The sequence below is a fragment of the Tinamus guttatus genome, unplaced genomic scaffold (assembly GCF_059628265.1).
Source record: "Tinamus guttatus ecotype Peru unplaced genomic scaffold, ASM5962826v1 Tinamus_guttatus_pri_ptg000384l, whole genome shotgun sequence".
Taxonomy (NCBI): domain Eukaryota; kingdom Metazoa; phylum Chordata; class Aves; order Tinamiformes; family Tinamidae; genus Tinamus; species Tinamus guttatus.
This window is the reverse complement of record NW_028288918.1, coordinates 1,337,379-1,365,289: the sequence shown is the minus strand read 5'-3', so window position 1 is coordinate 1,365,289 and position 27,911 is coordinate 1,337,379. Positions and strand designations below refer to the sequence as shown.

General features: G+C 38.6%; 1 protein-coding gene across 2 annotated transcripts; it reads right to left on the bottom strand.

Moving 5' to 3' along the window:
• Positions 1-27,824, bottom strand: SLC37A1 (solute carrier family 37 member 1). Of its 2 annotated transcripts, XM_088530654.1 has the most exons (20): positions 27,565-27,824; positions 25,031-25,112; positions 24,123-24,249; positions 23,415-23,493; positions 22,396-22,531; positions 21,144-21,220; positions 19,792-19,958; positions 18,969-19,006; positions 14,119-14,202; positions 13,676-13,741; positions 10,658-10,789; positions 9,000-9,090; positions 7,678-7,740; positions 6,847-6,932; positions 6,205-6,253; positions 5,329-5,402; positions 3,798-3,876; positions 3,135-3,232; positions 1,791-1,843; positions 1-128 (listed from the first exon to the last, which is right to left on the bottom strand). In XM_088530654.1, exons 1-20 carry the CDS (start codon positions 27,618-27,620, stop codon positions 113-115), a joined length of 1,653 nt encoding a protein of 550 aa, XP_088386780.1. In that variant the 5' UTR covers positions 27,621-27,824; the 3' UTR covers positions 1-112. The 2 variants fall into 2 exon arrangements, with proteins under 2 accessions (XP_088386780.1, XP_010225464.1); XM_010227162.2 differs by lacking the exon at positions 13,676-13,741.
• Positions 27,825-27,911: the final 87 nt, after the last annotated feature.

Here is a 27,911-nt window from a genome sequence, read left to right as displayed (position 1 = left end):
TCCTTCACCAAGTAGAGTCTCTTGAGTATAGAATAGAACGTTCCACAAGGCTTTTTCCAGGGAAGAGCTCTGATCACTTCCACAGTCTTTATTCCAAGCCTGTTCTTCTAGCTCAGTGTTCTTTAAACCTGGGAAAGAACAGAGGAAGGAAAATTTTATAAATGAAAGATACCAGTCACTAATTTCAAAATGTGGAATCTATTCTATGCTATGTATTTTTCTATTTTTCAACCATTTTACTTTTCCAAAACTATAGCGAAAGGGGCCTTATTTATTTATTTTGCTTAAGCCCACTGATTCAGTCACTTTTTCCTCAATTTAAATGGTGATAAAGTCAAAGCCACCCCTTTCTTTAAGGAGACTTTGGAAAAACAAAAAAAAACAAAAAAAACAAAAAAACAACCAATCAAATAGCTTCTTTTTCCTCACCTTCATGTGGTGTGATGAAAGCAAGAAACATAGAATCATAGAATGCTTAAGATTGGAAGGGACCTCTAGAGGTCATCTAGTCCAATCCCCCTGCACACGCAGGTCACCTAGAGCACGTGGCACAGGACCACGTCCAAGCGGGTTTTGAAGATCTCTAGAGAAGGAGACTCCACAACCTCTCTGGGCAGCCTGTTCCAGTGCTCTGTCACCCTCACTGCTAAGAAATTTTTCCGTAAGTTCCCGTGGAACTTTTGATGCTTCAGCTTGTGGCCACTACCTCTAGTTCTGTCGGTGGCCACCAGTGAAAAGAGGCCAGCACCATCCTCCTCACTGCCTCCCTTGAGGTACTTATAGACACTGATCAGGTCCCCTCTCAGCCTTCTCTTCTCCAGGCTGAACAGGCCCAGCTGCCTCAGCCTCTCCTCATAGGGCAGATGTTCCAGGCCCCTGATCATCCTTGTGGCCCTGCGCTGGACTCTCTCCAGCAGCTCCACATCCCTCTTGTACTGTGGAGCCCAGAACTGGACACAATGCTCCAGATGTGGCCTCACCAGGGCTGAGTAGAGGGGCAGGATCACCTCCCTCAACCTGCTGGAGACGCTCTTCTTAACGCACCCCAGGATCCCATTGGCCTTCTTGGCCACGAGGGCACACTGCTGCCTCATGGTCAACTTGTCATCCACCATGACACCCAGGTCCCTCTCTGCAGAGCTGCTCTACAGAAGGTCAGTCCCCAGCCTGTACTGGTGTCTGGGGTTATTCCTCCCCAGGTGCAGGACCTTGCACTTGGCCTTGTTGAATTGCATGAGGTTTTTCACCGCCCAGTTGTCCAGTCTGTCCAGGTCCCTCTGGATGGCAGCACAGCCCTCTGGGTTATTGGATACTCCTCCCAGTTTCGTGTCATCAGCAAACTTGCTGAGGGAGCACTCTGTGCCTTCATCCAGGTTATTGATGAATAAATTGAACAGGACTGGACTGAGGACTGACTCCTGGGGGACACAGCTGACTACAGGCCTCCAACTCGACTCTGCACCGCTGATCACCACCCTCTGAAAATCTTTCTGAAGAAAGATTATATATATATATTTTATATATTATTATATATATGCAAAAAACTAACAAAAAAAGCAAAACCAACTATGACAGAGAAATCTGTTTTCAAAATAAGATGCTTTAAAGAAAAATTGTCATCATTTAGAGTACCAAAATAAGATTAGTCTTTTGAAGCAGAAATAAAGCAGACAGAGATATGCATGCACACAAAGTTTAACACTTTGTTTACTTTTAGATATTATGAGAAAATGGGTCAGTAACGTGCTTTTCAACCATTTTTAGATAGAATCAGTAGGCATAATACTTACAGGTTATAGTCTGCATTACACCGGAGCTCCTTCTGTATAAGACGGAGTAAGAACTGTAAAGATAGCAGCAACATTAACATATGTTAATAACTACAGAGATATGCGAATAGGCTAAGATTTCAGGTAAGATGCACACTGTCGTTCAAAGACTTTTTCATTTGAAACATTACCTTGTAAAGTTAAATAAAATAAAATAAAAATAATTTTCAAAAAGAGTTTGGAAGAGGAGTCTGCATCATGAACAAGCAATAGACAAATTTGCATGTCAAAAACAGTGGTTTTCCAAGTTTACTTCACTAGCAGAGCTGGAAAGAAACCAGTAGAGGGAACCCAAGACTTCAATAAAACATGGCAGATATCTACATGCTCCAAAAGCTGCATTTTAGGTGCTGTTCTGAAAAAAATGTGTGTATGAAAATAAGTATGTGATTAAAGCTTTTAAGTCACTCATGTTTATTTGCACTTGTAGGATTAAGACTGTCAAACTCAAAATTTGGGAATTCCCAAAGATAGAATTTCTAGAGTTCCTCACTGTTATAAGCTTCCTTATCCTCAGAGGCACACTGTCATAAATGGAAGTTTTCTCAACATTTTAAGTACTAGTAACCTAACATTTCAGAGGTGTATGATAAGCGTGTGAGATATCTAGGTATCTTTGAAGAAATATCAGCCAAAAAAATGGCATCTATTTGTGCTACTGCAAAGAACAAGAATTACAAAAAGCAGGATTTATCTCAACAACACAGACTTGATGCTCTCAGGAGCACAGAGCTTTATAAATTCTGTTAAAATGCCTTTGTAGAGCTGCTGACCACCACCAAGAACACCCTTCAATTATTTTCTAATTAATTAATTTCTAGATATTTTGTAACTTAAATATGGAAATAAATGGTTTAAAATTTTGGGCTTGACTTCAGTTTAGAGAAAATAAGCAAACGTCTCAATCCAAACTTCAAGCAAACGCTGTCCTTTTCCTGCGTTAGGCACGCGTTGTCTGAGGGCCTCGGCAGCAGCCCCTCCGCAGGGCACGCGGAGCAGAGCGGGGCGCAGGCACCACGCTGCGTGTGGGCACTGCCAGAAGAGACGCGGGAGTATTTGCCAAGCACCTCTCGGACACCCTGCCCTTTTACAAGTGCTTCCGTGCAGGGCTTCAGAAGGAGAGAATAAATAAGTGACACTTTGGGAGACCTGAGGTGGCTAGCACAGAATTCTGCCTGTACAAATGGAATGCAAGTTTCTTACAAGAGAGTGTCCGGAATTGCAAAAGAAAAAAAAATGCATTTTAATATAAATAACTTGGCATGAAGGAAATACATCATAATTCCATAGTATTTTTAAACTTACTAGCAAGGCACATGCATCTGCAACCATCAGCATGTAAAACACATTGTTCCAACCAGATGGGGAGATGAGACCAGCTAAGAGAGGCCCCAAAGCTGCACCTAAAATTCAATATCGATATTGTCAGTACGATGCAATGTAAGATTTACTATGAGGAAAAACAGCTATTCTGGGTTGGAGTATCAATTTTTCCACCTCCTTAATTCAGTATTACCTTACGTATTAAAAGGACCCAGAAAACACAATATATTATTGGCGCAGCTGCAGGCCAATGAGGAACCTAACATTGGAGAAGCTAGAAGACTAGAAGTTTGAGAAATGCCATCCTTTGACTCAAAAATGCCCATCCAGCATGAGAATGAATCCTACTGGATCCCCTACCGCATGCCGGCACAAATGGGGTGACTAAAACATCCTTGAACTCTGAAACAGCCCCATGGCATCTGTGCAGTTTTGCCATCTGTGCATCAGCATCAGTCTACCACCCTCTTGCCTCCTCTGTCAGGTTTGGGACCACTAGCGAAGCTTAAGGCTAGGTTAGTTCTATTCCCCACTTCCAAAACTGTGCTGAATCCTGGCAAAATGAGAAATGGAGAAAAGCCATTTTCACAAAGATCCTTTGGTGGCTAACGATCCTACAGTGGCTAAGGCAGAGCTCTGGCTCACCTACAGATCCAGTTCCATCGATGATCGCAGTCACTGTGGACAGGGCTCTTGCATTCCCTTTCAGGCTTTTATGGGTACCCTGAAGTGACAAAGACTCCTTAGAACTATTCTGAGCTGAGCTTAGAAGAAGTCCCTACAATGGCATTTACTTCAAGCCCCTGTACAACAGATGTGCATAGTAAAGTTGCTTTCAATATCCGAGCTCAGACCCATAAATAACTACTTAGAAAAGCCCTCCACCCCAATCTATTGCCTCGCATCATTTCCCTTTATTAAATCATACCCTCTTAAAAAACAAGAAAAAAAAGCTTTCTGTTCTGCAGGCTGTGGATTCAAGTAGCAAGGACAGCACTTTGCAATGTGTTACAAGGCTGTATTCATGGCCATCATTTCCCCTTCTGCTAACTCAGAGCTCTGCAGAATGGAAAAAGATCACTATCATAAGAGGAATACAGGAGCACTAGAAATTACAGTTATAAACCAAAATATTCATATTCTCTCAGAGAATTCTTGACCAAAAGGAAACTTTTCATTTGCTGTTCTGACAGCTGTTCAGAACAAAAACAAAACAAAACACCACCCAGAAATTACTTAGTAGCGAGATAGGAAGAGAAAAAAAGTGGTGTTTTGCTTTTGCTCATGTCAGGTGGTTGTTTGTTGCCATCTGAGGAATTAAGTCATGGTTTCAATTCTCTAATTCCCTTTCCATGAAATAGCTAGGGCTCTTGTGGTGTCTTGTACCACTTGTAGCTTGCAGACCCTTTCACAAACATATGGATAAAAATGGACAATGCACGGTGGCCTCCTTGCCAAAAGCTATGGGGCAAAGACAGGGTTTCAGGGGAAGCATGGAAACTGTGGCCCTGCTCCTTTCCTTGTGCTTAGTGCGTTTGTTGTCAGAGAACTTCTACCTCTTGCTCTGTGCCCTCATGAGCCCGCACCTTTGAGGGCAACCTTCAGAAGCCCAGCTAATAAGAGGTACGAGGGTTGGTGCTTTCACATGGCACTTGTAACTGAGAGACCTTATCCATCTGGATGTGCACACAGCTGAAGGAGCAGTAGAAGAAAGGGCAGAAGGTAGCATGGGCAAAAGTAAAGGTGTGTGTCAAGTGTAACTTTTTATGATGATGGGAATGAAGTCTCCAGCTCATTTCACACATACATACCCGTTCCTTCATGTTTAAAGATGCAAAGTATAAATAGGGAGCAGAGAGAAGGCATCTACACAAAGACTTGCCCTTGCAAAACTCCACATTCATCATGGGCTGCCATCAACAATATTCCATCTTTGGTCTCTTGTTAGCAGACAAGAATAATTTAGAAGCCCCTCAAAAGCATCAGACTAACTCATACTAACGCACAAACACTAAACACAATCTCAGCTGCTGAATTCAATGCTCTGCCTACCCAGCTCCATAACTACTTGCTTAGAGTCAATGCAGGCCTTTCACTGAGCACTCTGCAGAAGCCAGCAGGCTCTCTCCAGAGGCCAAACTTGCTACACTGCAAACTGAGAGAAAGCCAAACTCACCAAGTCAGCAGAGACAGCAGTAGTGATGAGCGCGTAAGGGCCGTTCACCAGGGCACCACTGATGAGCAGCATCACTGTTGCAAATCAGAAAAAAGGGAGGAGACGTGAGTTGCCTGGAATGGATGCCAGATGTAACAGGAGATGGCATTACCTGCAGTTCTCAAATAGCTTACATCATTCCTGGCCTCCCCTGAATTCCATTCCAAAATGGGTAAAGCAGGAAAAAGCTAAATGTATTTCTGCAATGTTTACTCCATGAGGGGAATTTCTAAATATAATATAAGACAGGACTGGGTCAAAATACCCTTTATGGATCTTGGTGGTTCAGGTCAAGGAAAAGCCTAACCAAACTGGACCATAAGAGTAGGGGATGCTCACAGAAGTCAACAATAATTCCCTTCTTGGCTTGTGCAGCACCAAGCACCAGAGGGCCCAAAGACTTATCAAGTCCCCTGGGTAGGTGAGCTACTGCTGTCAGCACTTGTGTTTCAACTCTTGTTTTGAGCTAACAGACAGAAAGTCCCAAGTGAATTCAGCCTATGCCAACTAAAGCCAAAGTTCCTTTCAAAAAGTGGTCTTTAAACATTGCTGACATTCAGCATAGAGAATTCAGCAAAGGCTGTGCTGACATTACAAGATCCAGAAAGAGGCAAAAGGGTACTATCTAAATCACTTTTCTCTTGCTACCCCTTATTTATTTCCTAGCCCTTCTCCTTATACTCCATGAACAACAACAAAAAAATCCAGGGAATTTGATTCCACACTTTCCCTCTCAGGGAGAAAAAAGAAAAAAAAGAAGGAAAGAAAAGCAAAGGACCATGAATGCAAAATTTACATAAAGCCAGGCAGAAAATGAAAATGAGTTAAAATACTCACCTATAGTAGCCTCGAGGCCCATTTTACTGACTGCAGAGAACATGTATAACTGTGGTAAAGATGAAAAAACACACATGCTAGAATACAAATATAGGGATTAATACTATGGATCCTATTTGCTTCATGCTAACTAAAAAATATCTTAGCTGGTATATGTGAAAAGCAGCTCTGGTTTCCTAGGCTTTATAAAAACCCTGATAGACCACAACATGATGGTTGTTTGATGCGTTTGGAAGAAAAAGTAATGCCATCTCAGAATGCCATCCAGTATGCCATCTCAGAAGAAAGGGATATATGATGAGACCCTTCAGTTTTAAACTCTCTAGCTGCCAGATCACAACAGCATCAACATTTCTAAAGAAAAATGCACCTGATATACACAGTTGTCAGTTTTCCAGCACTAACAGCACAGTAATTTGAGCAGCTAAAATACTAGCTAAAAGCTGGACAGCACATTTTACAAAAGAGTAATAGATTTTCTATAGAATCCCGTAACATGCAATGCATTTGACCTGTCTGTTCAGTAAAGTCAGCCCAAATCTCTACCTTGGCTCATATGGTCAATTTTTCAGGCCAGTTTTGGATCTGGCATTAATTTTGCTATTAAAGTTAGCAGATGCTCTTTTCAGAGCAAACTCTTACTGTGGGTGCTGCCAGCAGTAACATCATTCCGCAGGTTGATGCCCTTTTCTCCAGCCGATCTGAAACTAGGCCAGCCAGAATTCCACCTAAAAGAAAAGTTAGAGATGTGAGGGACATGCTCTGAACATGCCTTACACACTAGGTATCAGATATATTTAACAAAACCCAACCCAGATTACATTAAAACTATGCTATACTGTTGTAAAGTTATATACAACAGCACAGGATAGAGGACTGACAATATAATTCGTATTTAGTAATATCCTTATTAACCCAACTAGGTTTGATGTAGAAGATGACTGCTGCAAACAGTTCTTTCTTTTTTGTTTACTCCAAGGCCAACTGAGTAGCCACAAGAGGATAGAGAATAGAAATATTTAAAAACCACTGTTGTGCTACTTTGAAGTGCAGGATGCCTGTGCACTGGGAGCTCCATTCTGGCATACAGCTGTGCCCAGCTAAGGGCTCAGTAAAGCCAATTCCTCAACTCTTCACATGGAAAAATAAGCTCAGCTCCAACATATTATATGCTGTATTCTGTGCATATTTCATCACAACCAGGGGAAAACAAGAGTTATTTTAGCTACAGTGGCAAACAAGACATGTTTTTCTTCTCTCCAGGCAGTCACTCCAAGCAGTTTAAGACCTCCTGCTTCTTGTACTTGCCAATGACTACACACAGGAGCAGTAATGGGAGCATGGCAACTGCACAGGGCTGGAGCAGGCTAAGAAGGTCTAGAGGAAGTTTTCACAAGACTAGTAAGTACAAGTTGTATGTGCCACACAGGTTTTTCTAAACTGGTCTGATTAAGGATGAAATATTAAACTTACCAAAGATTCCACCCACATCAAATAGCGTAGAAAGATCCCCAGCTCTTTTGGCATCAAGATGCTCTAGCAACAAAAATAAAACATTTGTCTCATTTCAAGACTACACAAAGTACGGACCTCAGTACAATCTTGTCAGGCTAGGATAAAAGTATCTTACAGCAGTACTGTTTATTCACAGGATAAGCTATGGTAAGGTGTTCTTACATATTGATAAGTGTCATGTAAGAATATATTGCAGCTGGTTATTCAGTGTTACATCTTTTGGATATGATTACACTGCATAGCAGGGCATTTAAACACTCTAAGTATTAATACGGTCCAAGCAATAGAGATGATTGTTTATTAATATGTCAGATATATTCCAAGCTTAATGATTAGATTCATAAACAGGTAACAAATACTTGTAAGTTAAGCTTTTTCTTTTAAAATCATGATTAGCATACATTTGGGTCACTCACTGAGCTTTGTTCAAGAGGTCAGCTATGGCCAGTAATATTCATAATTACATTATTAGCCCCCTGCTTGGCATAGCATAAACTACACAGTTTATGGGGACTCTAAAGAGACCAGTGTTTGTGTATACTCTCATTTAGCATAAAGTTTCAAAAGGAACTGAATTTCTGAACTTCTTTGGTACTTTTTAAAAGTCTGAGAAAAACACTTGAAAGAAAAGTTATGTGCTGAAACAGTGGTGTCAATGGCACTACCGTAACCACTGAAAATGAATCAGCCGAAGCACAGATGGGAAAACTGTTCTAAATATCATCAATTCTTCCATTAACAGGCACCTGCTTTCAAGATATACACTCCTGCAGGAGCACTGATTGTTTGGAGCCCACACAACAGACCTTAGGTACAGTATTTGCAACTCTGTGCATCTTCCTTTGACATTTAACCTGCCTCTCTCTGCTGGTTGTTGTCGTTATACTTGTCTACCGCAGCCTTTTTAGGTAGCTGGGGGTTTAAAGGCTACACAATGATTCATAAGAACATCAGTTCCTCCAGTTAGAGGAAATTATTTCCTCTATATTCTACAGCAAAGAAGAAAATAGTAGTAGTACATAGATAAAGAAAATTATTTATATTTTTGGTACACTTTCAGAAAAGGCACTTTAAACACTTAAAATATAAAAATATTTTTATTCTATAATCTAAAGCAAACCTTGTGATTGACAAAGACACACACTGTGGTTTCTCTCCAGATACTGTAGCAAAGATAGCTTACTTCAGAAGCAGTGATGTTTATTTTCTTACTTATTTCAAGCTCATATTTTCAGACACTATTTAGGCTTAATTTTGTTCTCTCTTACTGTCATACTTACCTACATTTGTGATATAGAGGGGAAGCCAGAAAAGGAAAGTATAGCTCACCAATTTTGCAAACAGAAGACAAAGAGAGAACTCTATGACCCCCTAGGAGAACAAAAGGAAATAGGAAGTTAGAACCTTCATATAGACTTCTGTTTGTTTGTATCAAAGATCATTTCAAAAACTTCCTAAGCAGTATTTTAGGCTTTTAGTTTCTCTCAAGAATTCTTAAGAAGCTTTCAAGCATACACTACACTTACAGTGAGAACAGGCTGGTATTCTATTCATACACTTTGTCTCCTTTTAATTGTACTTAACTGACAAAAGAGAGAACATTAAAAAAAAACCAAAAACAGGAAAGATTTGATACTGTTTGGGAAACCTATATCACTTATTTTCATCATGTAAAGAGTTCTTAAGTAGCCATATAGCAGCATTACATTATATACCAGAGAATGAAGCGTATTTTTTGTATTCTTCAGACCCATTTTTTTTTTAAGATAAGGATAACCTCACTTGTTACTTAACGCGCTACATATAGCCAGTTACCAGTATGACACAGGCCTTCAAATCAGTAGCTGACAAAACCACATCAGACATGGCAGATGCTTATTTAAAATAATTTGTTCCATCATCTTTCCTGCTGGGTATATGAAAGGTGTGCTTACTGCACAGAGGTGCCACTAAATTGCCAAATTAAGCTATCTACATTCCCCTCACTATCTGGCATCTCTCAGCTTGAGACATATTTTTCAAATCTGTGGTATGATGCACTGCAGCTATCTGCAGGGCCAACAGACATGCACTGACTCCACATATAGTCATGATCCTCCCTAACATCAGGCAGGAAAAATAGAGCAGGAGTTATAGAGTTTCAAGGTAGCAGCAGCTTTTTTTTTTTTTTTTTTTTTTTTTTTAAACTATTACTTTCATTTTTTATATGAAAACCAGTTGAGACAGAGGGTTGAGATGGGACAAAATGTGAGGATACAGCAGTTGGGTGCTGGGGACTTCTTCCTCTACCTTTACATTTAGTCCAAATAAATTTGGATACGATTCTAATCATGCTCCCTAGAGCATAGCCTGATTATCCCTGAATTAAAGGAAACTTCTTTTTTCTTCTTTTCCAGCAGTCTGAATGCTGGGGTTGTTTGTTTTCTCTATATCAGCTATATAGGAGATTTAAAAACAACTTTGAGGAGTGTAAAAGGAAGCTATGGAAGGAAGTTTAGATGCAGAGAAGAGAAGATGAAGTGCTTATAGACTTATCCTGCTCTTCCCTTCTCAATCTCCAAATGACATACAGGGATATTTTCAAATCAGATTAATAGTGTAAACTTTTACAACACAGGCTGTGCGAGTACTACTTATACCAAGTTTTTTTTTTTAAAAAAACAGTTTTTGTAGGTACTGAAGACATCTGTAATTTTTAAGATACTACCAATGACCTTATGCTATCGACCTACTGGAGAAGTGGGTCGTCTTGAGCCAGTTTTCATTTCCCCTCTGAGAAGGTGGCACTTTATCACATATATCAAAATATTGCTTTACATACATGAGAGCTGCCAACCCAAGCTCTTGATGCACCACTAATGCCACCTACCTCCCCATTCAGAACTGCAGGAGAAACACGACTGTTGGAGGAATAGGCAAGAAGAGCCTATGTACTCACAGGTATTCGCAAGGCCCCAAAGAAGCTGATAGCTGATGTCCCCTGTCTGCTTTCTGCAGTGACTGCAGTGCCAGAGTTCAGTGACACGGTGCAGTTTTCACTGTCATTAAGTAAATGCTGCATTTCTGGATCCTGTAATTTCCCCCAGCAACAACATACACAAAAAAGGAAAAAAAAATATATCATACACGTATCAAGTAAGAAAATCATTCTAAAGTCATTTTAAAATATTGCATGTGCTTTTATTACAGAAAGTTATGGCTTCTTAAATCTCTTGATTTGGATATGTAAAGTATATAGGGAAACAAGCCCGTTTGTGCCTGAGAGTGTACACTGTATTATCTAATCAAGTCCCTGTTACATTCTGACAGATTTTAAGTTACAAAAAAACACATATTTAAATGTGGCTTAACAATATAAAATCTCCAGTGTTCCCCTACACAACTACATAGGTAGTCTAACTAGAATCAAGAATCTACTGGGTATTAAAACATATTTCTCTGTAAAACTATGTATGATCTACCTGCTGTGCAAATACTAAGTTCATTCTTTAGGCTTTATCCAAACAACATCCTATTCATTGATTTAAATAAAGACAACATTTTCAGGTGAGTTATGGACAGGGAGTGCTCTGTATTAACCGATAATTTTTTCACATGTTCTTTTTTTTTTTTTTTTTTTTTTTGAGCACTTCAATCTGAAGATTAAGAAAGTCTTCATTTTCTTGCCCTAGAAAGTATTTTGCTTTCATAATTCCACTGTCTGCTAAGTATACTTGCAAAATATGTTTGTGGCTAGATTGGGATGACCTGTGTTATTAATTTCTCTCCACCCATGGCACTGAAATGAATTCTCAGAACAGACCTTGAAATTTACACTTCACAGCTGAACAGAGAAATTTAAATTTTGCCAACTCAGAAAAAGGACAGAATGTGGCCATCCTCACTTCCACCTGCCTTCTCAGGCAGTTAGATAGCTCTGCTCTCTTACTAGCTAGATGCATTCTACATAGTTTTCTTTCTCTCAGTTGCTGTGCATTTGAAATAAAACTTAGGGAAAAATCATCACCCACATATTTTTGGCTGTATGTTAGTAAAAATAAATTGGTACATCATTCCATTTACAGCAGCAGTTACAAAGATGAAAACCCTCTGTGTGCCTGAACCTGGACACTTAGTATAGTTTTAGAAGCTACCTTGTGACATCCAAAACATTTTTATAGGTTTGACAGATAGAATGCAGAATCTATTGGAGACCCTGCAACCTGCAGAAGCAGGAACTGTAAGACAGGAAAAAGACATGTAGGGACGTCTTAAATGGCACCGCACACCTACACTATGGCACCTGAGTCACTCCACCACGACTCATCCTCCGAATTACTGGGGCAACTTCAACACTTAAATTACTTAGACAGCAACGATTTGAACCATCAGCTACTAATGCTAAAAAATATGCTGACAACTTTACTCAGCTGAACTCCCCACTGAAGTAAATGGAAGATATGTCTGGATAGAGACTAGATGAATCTCATGCCCTGTATACAGCAAACCTAATCAGGACTTTCTGAAATAATACTGCTCACTTCTTGAACAGGTGACTAAACCTAATAAAGCAAAGAGGGCTGAATACCAAAGCGTAAGTGACCAAAGCACAAATACGTTATTCCAACAACTCATGCTGAGGACATTTATTGACAATATGGGATTTTTATGTTGCATGTGTCTGGATTAAAAAAAAATAAAATAGAAGTATACACTTGGCTGAGACTGTTCAGCTTTGTCAGCTTGACAGATCATGTGATCAGCCATATGGCACACTCTTGATCTCTGGGGAAGGATTCATTATCTCCCAATTTTTTCTTTTAATTTTAAAGAGGCCAACCTGACAGAAGCAGTAATGGACATGTGGAGTTACTTGGGCCACACAGCAAAAAAACCCCCCACTGTTTTCAGTCACTGCATAATCTGAATATTTGCTTTCTCTTTTTATAGTATTTGAAGAGGTCAACGAAAAAAATCACTAAAAGCTTCCATCCTTCCATCCATAGTGTGCTTGGAGTAAACCAGCTCATAAATGCTAACCATCTGCTGTTTCCACAGACACAAAAGGTAACAGTAATGATCAACTGCACATATCTGGAACAAAACAACTGTAAAAAGTAGAGTTCAACTCTACTTTGACAGAAGTAAGATCTTCTATCGCAGGCAGAAGAACTGAGGTCCCAAGCCGAGACAATCAGATTTTTTTAAAAACCTTATTTGTATTCCATGCTAGAAATAAACATCCCAGCTAATAAGAAGGAAAAGAAAATAAAAAAGGAATATAAAGGAATATTAACAAGCAGGATGCCAGCACCAAGCGCTCTTGTGCCTCACTGTCAGGGTTGTCTCTGTTGGGCTGGGAAGGTCAGTGCAAGCAGCTACGCTGCCTTTGCCCGTGCGTCTGCAAATGCTTTGCAGAGGTGACTCTGAAGGTGCTAAATAGCAGTATTAAAGAAAAAGAGTTAACAGAGTCAGTTTTGCCTACAAAACTGCTAACTACATTTATTATCTAGTAACTCCTAGAGCATCTTCCTTATTTTCCAGCTGGCTGTGGGATAATATTGACAAATTATTTCTGGGGGACTGTTCCTGAGCAGCCCACAATGAAGAGGAGTAAACTGAGTAGGGAGTGGATCTGGCAGATAGAGAGAGTCAATGAAAATCAAAATAAAATGTTTCCCTAACAAAAACATCAAAACTTTTTCATCAGCACTGATTATTATTCTGTGGGTAAAGAATGAAAAAGAACATGAAGTTTCCGTTTTCCCATAGAAGTCTGAAGAATTTTTTTAAAAATAATAATAATAAAAAGGTGATCCTCACAGGATGTGTGTCCCAAGGGCAATGAATACAAATACAGTGCTTGAAATGGATTTTTTTCACTTCATGTTCATCCTAAGTTAAAATTTCTTTTTGCCCATGAATGGGCAAATCCAGAGTTCAGTTTCCAGCGAGAATTACCAGCACTTACACTTACAAGTTTTAAGCAGGTTTCCTGTGAATAACTGCTCATATTTAGAACTCTCTGTCTCCATGCATAATCCTGCAAGTACATACATCTATTACATTAATAAAGGAGAAAAGTGAGAGAGCAAGGAGCTGACACACAACAGAAGTAGTTTAAAGATTTCAAATGTATAATCTTGAAAATATTTTGTATTGCATTTCTTTTTGCTGTAATTTAAACTAAAACTGAGGAATCATGTTACCATATTCAACTTGGCTGGCAGCATACAGGTTAGATAACGCTTAACGCTCTTGTTCAGCATTACATTTGAATATGAAAAGGAAAATACATTTTCAGATTTCTAAAGCAAAGACTGACCTTTACCCACAGTAAATCTATTGTAAATATTCCATGTGAACTTTTTCTATATGAAGAAGTTTTCCATATTTTTCACAATAGATACTACATTTTACCTGAGACTTGCCGCTTTCCTTAGCATTTAAGGTTGGCATCTGGACTCTGAATCGACCTGCACCATTCAAGGAGGCTTTAGAACTCTGAAAGAGAGGAGGAAAAAACAATAAAATTCTTGCTACCTCCTAATATTTTTTCTTTTCTTTTTTCTTTTTTTTTTAAGCTTATGTCAGTGTTAATCATTTCTTAACAACAAAAGTATCTGCTTATCAGACAGTAAACACAGCCCCAAATGGAGTATCTCTAATGTAATCACTGTTTTTTTTTAAAAAAAAAAAAAAAAAAACCTTTTTAGGCAGACTTCTTGCAATCTCTATATAAAACTGTTACGACCCCTACTTGAGGGCTGATTTCATACCGTTCTTGTACATAAAAACAACGTACCAAATTCAGAGTACAGTCACACCATTCTTAATGTCTTGAACAGTTTTTTTCACCACTGAATATTCACTGGCATTTCAAACTTCTATTTTCTAGTTAGCAAATTACTTCAATAGCAAATACAGAAGTTGAGCTGATTTTTTTGGGGGGGGCGGGGGGGGGGAATGGTTTTCTTCACTCCTCTGCCTGTTGAAGATACAAAAAGCCTATGCCATTTTCTTATGCTTGCTCTAGTCTTCCTATCCAGCAACAGCCAAGGGGCAAGCGGGGTAACAAGGAGTTGCTGTGCTTCTGGGGAGCTCCAAACAGCAGCTGAGGCCATGGTTGGTATCGTAAGATCTACCAGAGTGCAGAGTGCGTTGAAATTACAAAACAGGGTAAGTCAGAGCGAGCTCCAGCTTCCCAGACAGTCTTGGAGCAACCTATTCTACTGTCTCCCCTCCAGGCAGCTCTGGCAGAGGCCTTCCCACAAATCACACCCATCCACATTCTGCACATTCCTTCAAGTCCCAGAGGAATCTTGGCAAATAATACTGCTTTCTACTTATTCTACCTATTAACATAAGCATTCCTTGGAAAATGTCAACCCTGGGATCCTAGGCCAAAAGCTTTGCTGGAAAATCTAAGGTTCTTTTGCTGAATTAAATGTACAACTTGCATGTAGTTTGCAGGCAGGTAAGGATAACCTAACCTATGTGAAAACGACAAGAAGCTCTGAGTAATTCTTCAGGGATAAGGTATTAGTTTGCTAGGTGTCTAATTACATCCTGAATTCCACATCAAAGATAAAAACAGAATGAAAAAATCAGAAGTGAATGCCCATCCTAGACATTTCAATTCAAGGTGAAGCACTCAGCAGCTCTTGACCAACAAAAATTCAAGGATGTATCTTGAAGTTTCCTTTAGACAAACTGCCATTCATTCACATATTCCTCTAAGAAGGCAAAAATTTATGAGGTGAGGGTAGGTGTAGGGATTTTGGCAGTCCAGCACAGTGTACAGGCACAAGCAATCCTTGGCATTCATGCTCCAAAATAAACAAACAAAACCCAAACCCCCAGGGTCTGATAAAACATTTTTACATTTTTTTCTTACAGAAAACTAGGCTCTTCTTGGAAAATGGTTTACTACAATCTATATGGCAGAAAATCTATTATCTATAGAAAAGTCATCTACATCTTTATTCAGCTAAACAACAGAGAAAAAAACTGAAAGACTTTCATTTAACTGTCAAAAATAAGATTTACTTCGGTAAGGAAGAAGTGTCTGGGGATAAGGACTAGACTGAGGATGCACATTTAATACTTAGAATTTTTTTCTGCTTTTCAGAAGATTAAAATTATAGTCTGTTATCTTCTAAATGCACGAGTATTTTTTGCAGGAGTTTAAAAGAACATTTTTCCTGGAAACACAAGCTCATGTTGAATAAAGTTTCTAGAGCATAAAGAGAGGTCTGTATGAACATTCTGCAACTAAACACATGTACCTATAAAAATAATACTGTGAGAAAAGTGACCAGAGGCAATAAAAAAGTTCTAAATCATCATGTTTTATAATTGCTATTAAATCTGCTCTCCAATATCCATTATCAAAGTGTGCTAATGTATGATAAAACACACTGACTTCCTGGGTAGTGCCATTTGGAAAGGTGCATATTCTCCCATCTAAATGCATTTTACCACACTTAAATTATTTTGAAACAAATTGCAAATTGATAAATCTGAGCAAAGGTGAATAAGAGCAAGCAAAGTACATCTCAAGAAACTGGTGAAGGAAGCATGAGAACTGCACATCCAGGGGTCTCTACTCAGCTTTCCCTTGCCCTTCTGAGCAACTCAGTAAAATGAGATCACTCACCATTGTAAACTCTGCAGAAATACTGCACTTGTGAATATGCTGCAAATAAACAGTGGACCAAATTCATCCAGGACAGTAATATCACAAAGAGATGAATATGATTTATGAATATTAAGATAACTCCATCCGAAAAAAGTCACTCATGTTAAGCATGTATTGTAGTTGTGTTTAAATTTAACCCACTTCATCTTACTACACTGAAGTTCAGTTTTTGGTAGTAATAGGCACAGCTGCTTGCATCTAACCGAAAATTTGTCCGAAGTGATCTGCTACAGCATTATCAGTATAGCAGTTATATACATATATGCATATATCTGTGTGTGTGTGTGTATATATACATATATGCACACACAAAATTATACATAATTTTTATTATTTTAAAGGATTTCTAGTGATTGGCAAAAGCATACATGTTTTGCTTCTCAAAATGACTGAGCATAAAAAGACAGTTATCATTTTGTGCCTGCCAGCAAATTCCACTCCTTGCTCAGCAAAGCTGATTTTTTTTTTGTTCCAAGTTATAACACAGTCTACTTTCTTTCTATAAGCAGTTGTTATTTTTTAAGCAGTCAGATATGGTCACTAACACATCTGCATTTTTAGGATATCTTATGGAACTTCTTATCTTACCAATTTACTCAGCTCATAAAACCTCTCTCCCCACAGTGAATGAAACTGCAAGCCGTATTCATTAAGAATTTATAACCCACTGTACTTTGCAGACCACACAGGACTGAGCGAGGTATTCATGCCATTCAAATGGCAAACAGCTTCCCGAGACAAAGGCAAAACTTAATCTGAGAAAAGTGCAAGGAGTGTGGGGAAGCACTTTACAAACCCTCTCCAAGAGCTGCAAATGCAAATGTATGGCATGGGGAAAGGAAAGCCGATGCCCTTGGTTCTCCTCTGGAGAGCAAGGTTTCCAGGGAAACAGCAGGGCAAATGCAGTGCTGTACAGCGAGGCTGCACCAGTGGTGCTGCCCAGAGAGCCCTTAGCGCTGCCCTAGAGAAGATCAAGTCAAATGATATCCCCTTTCTGCGACTGGATGGAGGGGTAGTGAATGAAAGGGGGAAAAAAAGCTCCTAAAATGATAGATTTTTATTAAAAATATCATGCTGAGTATTATATTGAATGTCACTTTTCCTATACTAATTCTTAGTGAAATATGTGAGCAATCCATTGAGCAGATTTCTTTAGTTACACTTTTCAGTAAATGTGTTGAAGTAAATGGTAGACACCTATAAAGCTTAACAGAATATTTTGTAAAAATATTATAAACACAGCTGGAATGTTCTCAGGAGCATTTCTGAACTACAGAAAAGCCAAGGGTGAAAAAATTCTTTTAAACATCTCTAAGATTCCAGTAAAATATTCTCATATTGAGTAAAACTCAAAAGAAGTAAAAAAGAATTAAACGAAAAATACAGAGCTTATTGTGAATACATCTTATCTCACAGTAACACACTAAGAAAGGAGCTCCACAGACCATTAAAAACACATGCTATAAAAGACAAATTGCCTTCAGTTACCGTTCAAGAAAAAGGCAGCACTTAAAATGTAAAAAACGGTATGTCTAAAACTGATAGCGAAGGAGTAAAAAGAGCAAATCATCCTTGTACAACTTGCTTGTATAAGTTGCAGCTAGAAAGTATAGCTGACACACACATATATGTATATGCGTATATATATATATGCATATATGTATGTGTCAATTATACCTTCTTGTGTGTGTGTATATATGCAGAAGATAAAGTATAATCCTTTATTTTAAGAAAACATCTGAGATTCCCTAGGAACCTTCTCTCCAGCACATTCCTCAATAGCCCTCACACACAGGAAACCTCAAGCCCTTCTTTACCATTCCTCCCCTATACACTTTTAAAGAACTTGTCTAAAATGTGGCAAGACCATGACTGCCCGCAGCTTCCTGGCAGCCAAAGAAATAGCCTTTTGGTTACAGCACATATGAACAGATACCAAAATCTTACAGGGCATAAAACAGAGATGAACCTGCAAGCATTTTTCTAAACAAATGACATTGTTACCAGAAAGATATCCTAAAACTCTCCATTTTGTTCTCTTTCCTTGATTATTTTTCTCTTGTTCTGCTTGGATTGCCTCCTTGCCCTTGGTTCACAGCTGCATGAAGGAATAATCTTCCCATGTGGTAGCTACAGCTTTCTAAGATATGTCTCTTTTCCTAGTACAGACATGGCTTTCTACATGACTTGGTTTTGAGCACTTAAGGAGTCTTATGAACTTTTGTGCCAAATGCATTAGACAAACATCTCAGTACTGGAGCTTAAACACATTCTCAACTTACTTTTTAAAAGTGCTTAACTAACCAACAACTTTATGTAAGTATTTAAACAGAAGACTTCCTTTTAAAAACAATTTAAAGCTACATCTTGCTACCACACTGGCAAAGGAAGCATACATGTTTCTGCTATAATGAGTACATGCACTGTAAAACCCCAAACTAATCATCCACCTTTTCGTTCACCCTGTTCTGACACAGAAGGGCCACACAGATCACCTCATTTCCTGAACTCCCATAGTAAATATGTATATTAGAAGGCAGAAATCTAAATAGAAAAAGTATTTACTTACACTGGAAGGTGTGCAGGAGCAACTTATATCTTTAGGGTCTGAAAGACAATACCACAAAAGGTTAACAGGGAAAATAAGGATAACATATCTTAAAACACTTCTAGCAGTCCAGCCTCATGTAGACTATTGAGGGATCTGGGGGGAAACAACTGTGTGATTCACTCCAAATAAGTCAAGAGTACAGATGATACAAAAGCAGTCCTGGTAGAAGTGTCCAGTTGTGCTGACAGGGGAGAAGCAAATGGTGCTCCATAGAATCCTTCCCATTCTGTAACTGTGTGAGTGCTAGTCAGGCATACTAGCTCATTACAACACTCCTCTTATACCTGCAGATTTTTTATTTCGTGAGTTGGAAAAGCTATAGCAATATTATCTTGTATATACGAATGTACACAGGTGCACGTAAGGATAAGAAGGAGGAATCTTTCTCTTTTGATTTCTTTCAGCACAATCAAAGTAATAAAACTTGTTCTATTGGTTGATTTTTAGATCCTGTAATAGAGAATATGGACAACATGGATTGGATGGTAGCACTGCATATACACTGCAGCAAGATGGGAGATTCTGCTAAAATGCACATGCAGAGTTTATAGAAGACACGATACTGAATTCTGAGGTGGTACTTTCTCAGGTGTGCCAGAGTCTGAGCATATTAATTCTTCAGACATATCTGTCTTTCTCCATATAGTGTTCTAGGAAGAAGTCTTTCAAGTATTGCTGTAATTTGAAGAGCATTTGCCTACATCTGAATAAACTATTACATATACTTTAAACAGCTGATTTTCCCTCACCAACATGGCTTTTAACAGAGTAACACACTTACGTTCAATAAGAAACAGGAAGCAGACAATCCCCATCACAGCAATGATGACACCAGGCACCACAAAGGACAGACCCCAGCAGGTAGACACCCAGTAAGCAGCAATTAAGGATCCCAGGATATTTCCCACTGAAGTATGTGAATTCCACATTCCCATGATCAAACCTCTCCTGCGTCAAAAAAGACAAACATTTCTTATTATTCCAAGAATAAGTATTATTATAGCGAGAAAAGTGCATCAAAAACCTGTTCATCTTTAGTGTCACTGAAATATTTGAAGCCTTATTACTCCTTTTTTGCTGCAGTCTTTCATCTAGCAATTTCAAGGTACCTGAACATTAATAGAAGTGCTCTCAGCACTTCTCTGTGCACAGCACAGTTTACTGTGCATTTAATGGAATTTAAAGGCATCTTTAGGGCTTGCATATTCACAGATAGAGTTTCTTGGATTAAAGCAAACATGTGCATATTACATAGCACATGCCTGCTAAATGTGATGCTTCAGGGAATGCAAGTCCTCCAGCCGAAACACAGCACAGATAATCTGATGCTTTGAGAACACGTTAGGCATACCATGCAGAGGAAAACAATCTGTACAGGACAGGTAGAGCAAATCCAGTATTTTCTGCACTTCCTGGTCTTACCATGCACTAACAGAACATAATACTGGCACACAAGCTTAGCTGACACATCAGACTGCCGTCAGCCTGGAAATCCCAGCTTAAAGCTGCTTCACGATAACTCCAGCTGGGCTAATGTAAACCTCAAAAATCCTACTAATGTCAAGGCAGTTGACTTTTTTTTCCACCTTAAGCCGGGGAAAACTACTTTGTCTTCAATATATTTTTTCTGGAGCAACCTAATTTGAAACAACACACACACACTATGAATGACCTCTCTGCAAGATTAAAAAGAAAAAAGAGTTTTTTAAAAAAAAAAAGTTAAGAAAAAAAAGTGACAAAAAGAAAAGTTAAAATACCTATCCTATCTATTTTCTTCCTTAATGAAATCCTTTACTTTCTTCAAGTTTATCAGAAAAAAAGCATTCAACAAAAAGGAAAATACCCTAGCAACTGCTTTAAGACACAAACACTAACTTTAAATAGTTTTAGATTTGCAAGAATTCTTTTTAATTCTGAAATACTTCTTCTGAAAAATTAAATATCTAGATTAGATTAGAGAGCTACTACAGAATACAGATCTGACATGAGAGAGTATGTTTTAAACTGTTTAGGTAAACTAACCAGAATAACATAGAAAATTCTTCTCAAGGATCCACCCAAATGCTTGTTTCATATTACAGCCCCGAATGTGTTGACTTGTACTTCAATTACTTTGGATTACATATTATTTACCTTCCTTTTCCAAACCAGTTGCCAATACATGTAACGACGCTTGGCCAGCCAGTAGTTTGCACCAACCCATTAACGATCTGAAAAGCATATAAAAATAACAATAAACAAACACACCCTGCAATAAGTGAGATTCCTACACAATTCCTGCCCAGTGCTGCACTGGAAAAAGGAAGCCTACACAAATGCTTTTAATTAGGGGAGACTGGATAATTCTGAACATGAATACTGAAAGAGATAAAAGAAATCTGAACATAAACTGAGAGGACAAACTTGACATGCTATCACGAGGCTGTAGTAGGAACTGTTTCAGCCTAGATATTGAACAGGTCACAGTGGAATCCTAACTTGCTTTGACTTCTAGAAAACTCCTTTCTGAGGAGTCAATTTCACATTGACTCAAAGATCACAGCACAGTAATGCAAAAGCTAAACACAGTGATGTTACCACATATTCAAATTTCATTGTGCAGGAACCAGTTAGGTTCTTGGTGAAGGACTTGGCTCAGGTCTTAGAAAGGAAGTAGCCCAACAGCACCAGTGCAGTGACGTGGTTAAAACAGGTGACAAGTGAAATGGTTCTAAGCTTTCAATATGCAAGTGAGCATCACTGCATGCCCTACTGCACCATGTCATGAACACACTCCAGCTGTGAAACTGTTACTGATAAAATACAAAGAGAGCAGCAATGCAAGGTGTGGACCTGTCTACAATGACGCAGAAGCACAAATCATATCCTGGTTCTAACCTAAATTCCATTTTAGGTCAAAGGTATATGTACGTGTGCTCCCTTATCAGATCTGCAAGTACTCTGAGAAATCCCAGACAATGATTTTCATTACAGAAAGCCACAGCAGTGTGGGAAACTACTTATCATTAGCAGCATAAATATAATTATCCTGCAGAGAAATCTAGGATGTGTCACTCAGGTCTTGGCAGACTGACAAAAGTAAATACATCTGTTTTAACACTCTCCCACATTAAGGCTTGCAAAGATTTGATCAGTCATTTGACACAGGCTGAAACATATTAATTTGTTTGTAAAGATTTCTTCCCCTAAAAATATATATATTTTTTAAAAATAAAGCCTGAGGCTATATACTCTATCACTTCTGTTTCTCATTACCTTTCATAGCATAATATATGCCAGCAGTTATATCTTTTCATCTAACCACTAATCATTGTTTGCACTCGAAAAAACACAACACCAGAAAATACCACAGAAACTCATAGTATCTAAATAGCAGCATACCTACCTGGGCCATTATGTAAAACCACAGGTTATGTATATTATAGAAATAACCCAATCCAAAGAGTGCAGTGAAGAATCCGCTAGCAAGCATCCCGAATGTCAGATAATACCGGATAGGTAGCCGTTCCCCTATTATACCACTTGAAATGTAGAAGGAAAGAAAAAGAAAGGATATGATTAAAGCAAGACCATACCAAACCTTTCAGAAATAAAGTGCTTTGTGTTTTTTAATTTAATTCTGAGGAGAAACTCCACAGGCAGCTGCTTTTTTTTTTTCTCCCCTCACACAGAAACATTCAAAATGAAATGAGCAGGTTTTAGTACTTGACTAATAAAACAACAAACAGCTAATATCCACCAGCTGCCAAGTGCTGTCATCTACATAGTCATCTTTCAGGGAGATACTCACCTGAAGCACACTGGTTTCCTCACAAAATCATTTTTCAAATGACCTGCAAGCTGTGATACATCTCCAATGTCTCCAGTCATTGAGAGTGAGACTCGCCTTCCTTGCTAACGATTCTACTCAAGAGGGTTCCATTTTTAGTCAATAAAAAGAGGAACATCCAAGTGGCAGCTCATCTCATACCTCTTAAGATGGGCTCACTAGACTTTTAGGAGGTGCCTGCTTCTCTCCTTTTACTAAAAGGAAGCCAGGACAGTTATTAGTCTGCACAAGAAAGTTGCTGTTTGGGGACACACATGCTACCTCCACATGAAGCAAGACAGATCAGATCATGAGCTGTGAAACATTCCAGCATAAGGCAGTTGTGGGGAGATAAGAATATTTCTACATATCAGCAGGGACTATATCTCTGGATATTGAGGAAAATTTGTTTTTTTGTTTTTTTTTTTTTTTTTTTTTTTTTTTTTTCTCACAGCAGCTAGCACAGAGATTGGAGCATGCCAGCCAAGTTTTGCCTGTATTCACCAGAAACTTTCTGGTAGGAGAGTAGTTCAGAAGCAGTGTAGTATAAAAATATGTATAAAAATATGAAGCAAGCTTTCAAGAGTGATATTTACCTCAGATACATTCCAACTGCATATGCACACAGAAATGAGTAATCCAGTGCTCCCAGTAATTGCTTGTAGTTGCTCTTATCTAAGAATACATTTTCAAAACAAATGATCAGGTTAAATGTACCAAAAGCTTTCCAACAGTATTTATATTACATATACATATATATAAAAATATCTACTTCTGTGCCTACATTAAAATTTAATTTTAAATAAGCACTTTTTAGAATTAACAAAAAAAACAAAAAGCTTTACAACATACACTGTAACATATTATAAAACTATCACTAGGCCCTTTATTTAAAAATAAAGGGACAGGTTTATGAGCTACTCAGTAAGATGAGGAGACAGTAGAAAGAAACAGAAGATTATAATGTCTTGGTTTTACTCTTTTCATTTTTTTTTTCAGAATGAACATTTTAAAGACAAATACAAATTTCTAGACGAGGACATTTTCTGATGGAAACTCTAATGAAACATCTCACAGTTATACCAAATAAAATTTCATCAGCTGCTTAAATGATTTTAAGTAGAAAAATTATTTTAAGGTGTGCCAAAACTTCACAATATCAACAAGAACGTTCAAAAGAAAGCACCCCAAATACATCTCCTGAACACCTATGCACATGAAGAACACAGCAAAAGGCAGATAATCTAATTCTCAGTATCAACACATCATCATGAGAAAAAACAACCAAAGAAAAAAACACTCACCAAAAGGCTCCCAGCCACACTGAGACACATTAAATGACTTTTTGACAGGCTGAATCTGGGCGGCATATTCTCTGTAGGAGTGGAGTTCAACTTCATGAGAAGCACCACAGTGTTTATGCAGCTCTCCCTGAATTAGAAGGAGAAATTAAAAACAGAAGACTCCCTTGTAATAGACCCCCACTAAATCCCATATCCTAGCAAATTTAACAATTCTAGCTCTATACAACCCGCTGGAAGCAGCAGCAGGTTATTATATTAAATTAGCCAGCGGCATTTACGTAAGTGAAGTTCCCATTACACAAAAGGATGATTATGTGGCTGGTAATGGCATCCTATAGTGAACTAATGAAAAGCCTTCAGTGTCAGAGATGCTTCACTAACATCAACCCACTTTACCCATTTTTGCTCATCAGTCACATACAAGACAGCCCCAAAGGATTTTGCCACCAGCTTCACTGAGAACAGGAGTAGAACTAGAAATGTCAAAAAAAAATCCCATAGAAACCCAGGTGCACAATTATAAAAAAGTTACTCAACAGCATTTGGCAAAGTCCTGTAAATGCTACTAGAATTTTATCAGTTACAAGCAACTTTTCTCAAACCTTGCACAATGCTCAATTATGTATCTATTCATTAGATTAATTCACATGAACAGTGGTAAGAACAGGTATAGATGTTCAAAATGTTAAGCCCAAAGAAGGGAACTATACACAATATTCTAGGAGTGGTCTCACAAAAGTGTAAGTAAATAACACTGTGTACCACCTTTATCATTTTGTCATCTTTTAAACCACTCCAAGTTAAAGTTTAACACTGCTTTTCACAAAAAGAAAATACTGAAAAGGAAGAGTATTTCCTTGTTTAACAGGAGTACAAGGATGTTTAAACAAGGACACAATATTGCTTACCTTAACTATACTAATAGGTTTCCTTGATAAATGGAAGCTGGCATATAATAAGAAAGTGAGAATGAAAATGAAGGCTCTGTACCTATAATATAAAAAAACAGGTTTGAAAATGTTATTACTCCAATTCACTTTTAGTGTTTTTATATACTTATGTATTACCATATGAAAACATTACAAACATTATTGATTATTTGGGAATAACTGAAGAAATCCTTTTTCATGGTCTCTCACAGCCAGAGAAACCACATTAGCATTAACACTATTTTAGAACATCTGACCTGATCTAGCTTTTCAAGGAAATTTTATAATGCACAGATAAAGACAGGATCACACAGTAGTAGTTCCTTCTGCACTTAGATTGTGCTCAGCTGATTTGCTGACTTGATATTCTTCCTTCAGGGGCCACTAAAAGGCAGTTCCACATAAAACATAGTGATAATCAGATCTCACATATCATAGCCTCATCCAGTTTCTACTAAGATCAGGCCATTAACGGTGGTTTTCTATGTGGTCAATTTGGCTAGTACAGGCTTGTTGGTTTGTTTGTTTTTTCCTTCCCCTATTGCATATAGGATTTTTTATTTCACCTTCCTCTCTAACAACAAGAATTGGCCGTTTATAGAGACTATAGAGACATTGAGACAGTGCACTGTATCTGCAGTACATGAACATAATTAACCAGTTTACGTTTGAAAAGGAACTTTCACTCATCCTGATTAGCATCTGCAATATGTCTGAATTATAGTGATAATCATAGAATCATAGAATCATAGAATGCTTAGGGTTGGAAGGGACCTCTAGAGATCATCTAGTCCAACCCCCCTGCATACGCAGGGACACCTAGAGCACGTGGCACAGGACTGCGTCCAAACGGGTTTTGAAGATCTCCAGAGAAGGAGACTCCACAACCTCTCTGGGCAGCCTGTTCCAGTGCTCTGTCACCCTCACTGTTAAGAAATTTTTCCTTAAGTTCCTATGGAATTTTTGATGTTTCAGTTTCCGGCCATTTCCTCTAGTCCTATCAGTGGCCACCACTGAAAAGAGACCATCCCCGTCCTCTGCACTCCCTCCCTTGAGGTATTTATATACACTGATTAGATCCCCTCTCAGCCTTCTCTTCTCCAGGCTGAACAGGCCCAGCTCCCTCAGCCTCTCCTCATAGGGCAGATGTTCCAGGCCCCTGATCATCCTTGTAGCCCTGCGCTGGACTCTCTCCAGCAGCTCCACATCCCTCTTGTACTGTGGAGCCCAGAACTGGACACAATACTCCAGATGTGGCCTCACCAGGGCTGAGTAGAGGGGCAGGATCACCTCCCTCGACCTGCTGGAGATGCTCTTCTTAATGCAGCCCAGGATTCCATTGGCCTTTTTGGCCACGAGGGCACACTGCTGCCTCATGGTCAACTTATCATCCACCATGACACCCAGGTCTTTCTCTGCAGAGCTGCTCTCCACAAGGTCGGTAATAATAAACTTCCTGTCACTGCAAGGGCTTTAAACAAAGCTAGAAATGTTATCTACTCTATCCTCTACCTTCGGCATATACATTTCAGTTGTTTAAGAGGAGAAATGTTTAGTGGATTTACACTTTCAACAATACACAGGAATAAGACTATATCTACTGTCTCCTTCCAGTCTTGACCTTAAAATAAAAATCTGCAAATAATGCTACGTGCATACATACAGAGCTCTGGTACCACACAGGACCTTATGGTTCCTACTTTGTAATTAATCTTCAGTCATTGTCTGAATTATAAACTTCTACATAACACAAGTTGTCTTTTCTATTTCTGTCATATTTACAAACAAAATTTCAAAAAGAGTTATACTATGATTTATTCACCTCCATTACTGAAGGCATCCTCACAAGCCATAAAACTGTGATGACTTTGTCCTTGATGCTCCAACAGAGAAAATATGAGATAAAATCGCTCAAATGGGAAGTGCTAGGCCTTTCATTTATTATTTCTTTGTTATTCACACACAATTGATTCAGTATTCTCTCCCTGAGAAAGCACCAGAGTTGATGCCATCCAAACAGACTTCAGAAGAGCTTCCAGGATTAGCTTTCTTTTTCTTTTTTCTAAACACTACTGATATTACAATATTACCGTAGGAAGAACAAAAACTGAGTTAGTTAGGTTACTAGTCTCTACTATACATCAAATTCTGGAGAAAAAAAAAATCTAGTCAAGACAAACAAGCCCTCTCCTCACCTACGAGTTTGAAAATAAAAACATGAAATTCATTCCTTCAAATATTTACCTTGCCAAGGAAAGGACAGAGGGTTTAACATACTTGATAAATGTAGGATTGATGATGGGATCAATCCTACAGGATACAGTCCATAAGCAGGTTCCCCCATCAGTGTATATCAGCATTTTAATTACAGCAATATTTATTTCTTACACAATTGACTATTTTTTTCCTGGCTTATGCATGCCGCAATGAAAAGGTAAAAATAGAATAAGGCACCAGAACTGTCTTTATCACCTTGTACAAAATAAAGATCAGTAACATACTTCAAGACTTACCATTGATCTCTTGAAAATAAAGTGATGAAGCGAATGCCAGGAGGAAGCTGAGCCATCTACTCCTACACCCGGTATCAAGTTATAGGCAAGACAGTTTTACGGTTGAGCAAATGTTATCTGCTGTTCCAGATGTTTAACAAAGATCCTCTCAAAGCCATGCAACTGTAGACTGGGAACAGACTTGGAGGATACACTGCAGAGCTGAGTAGATCTCCCTTCAGGTTTTCTTCAGACACCTCCTGTCACTACACGGCCAATTCTTCACTGATCCTTAAAGCAGAGAAGTTGGTATGTAAGTGTTCTTACCAAGATATCCTAGTACTTTCTAACAACTACATTTAAATCAG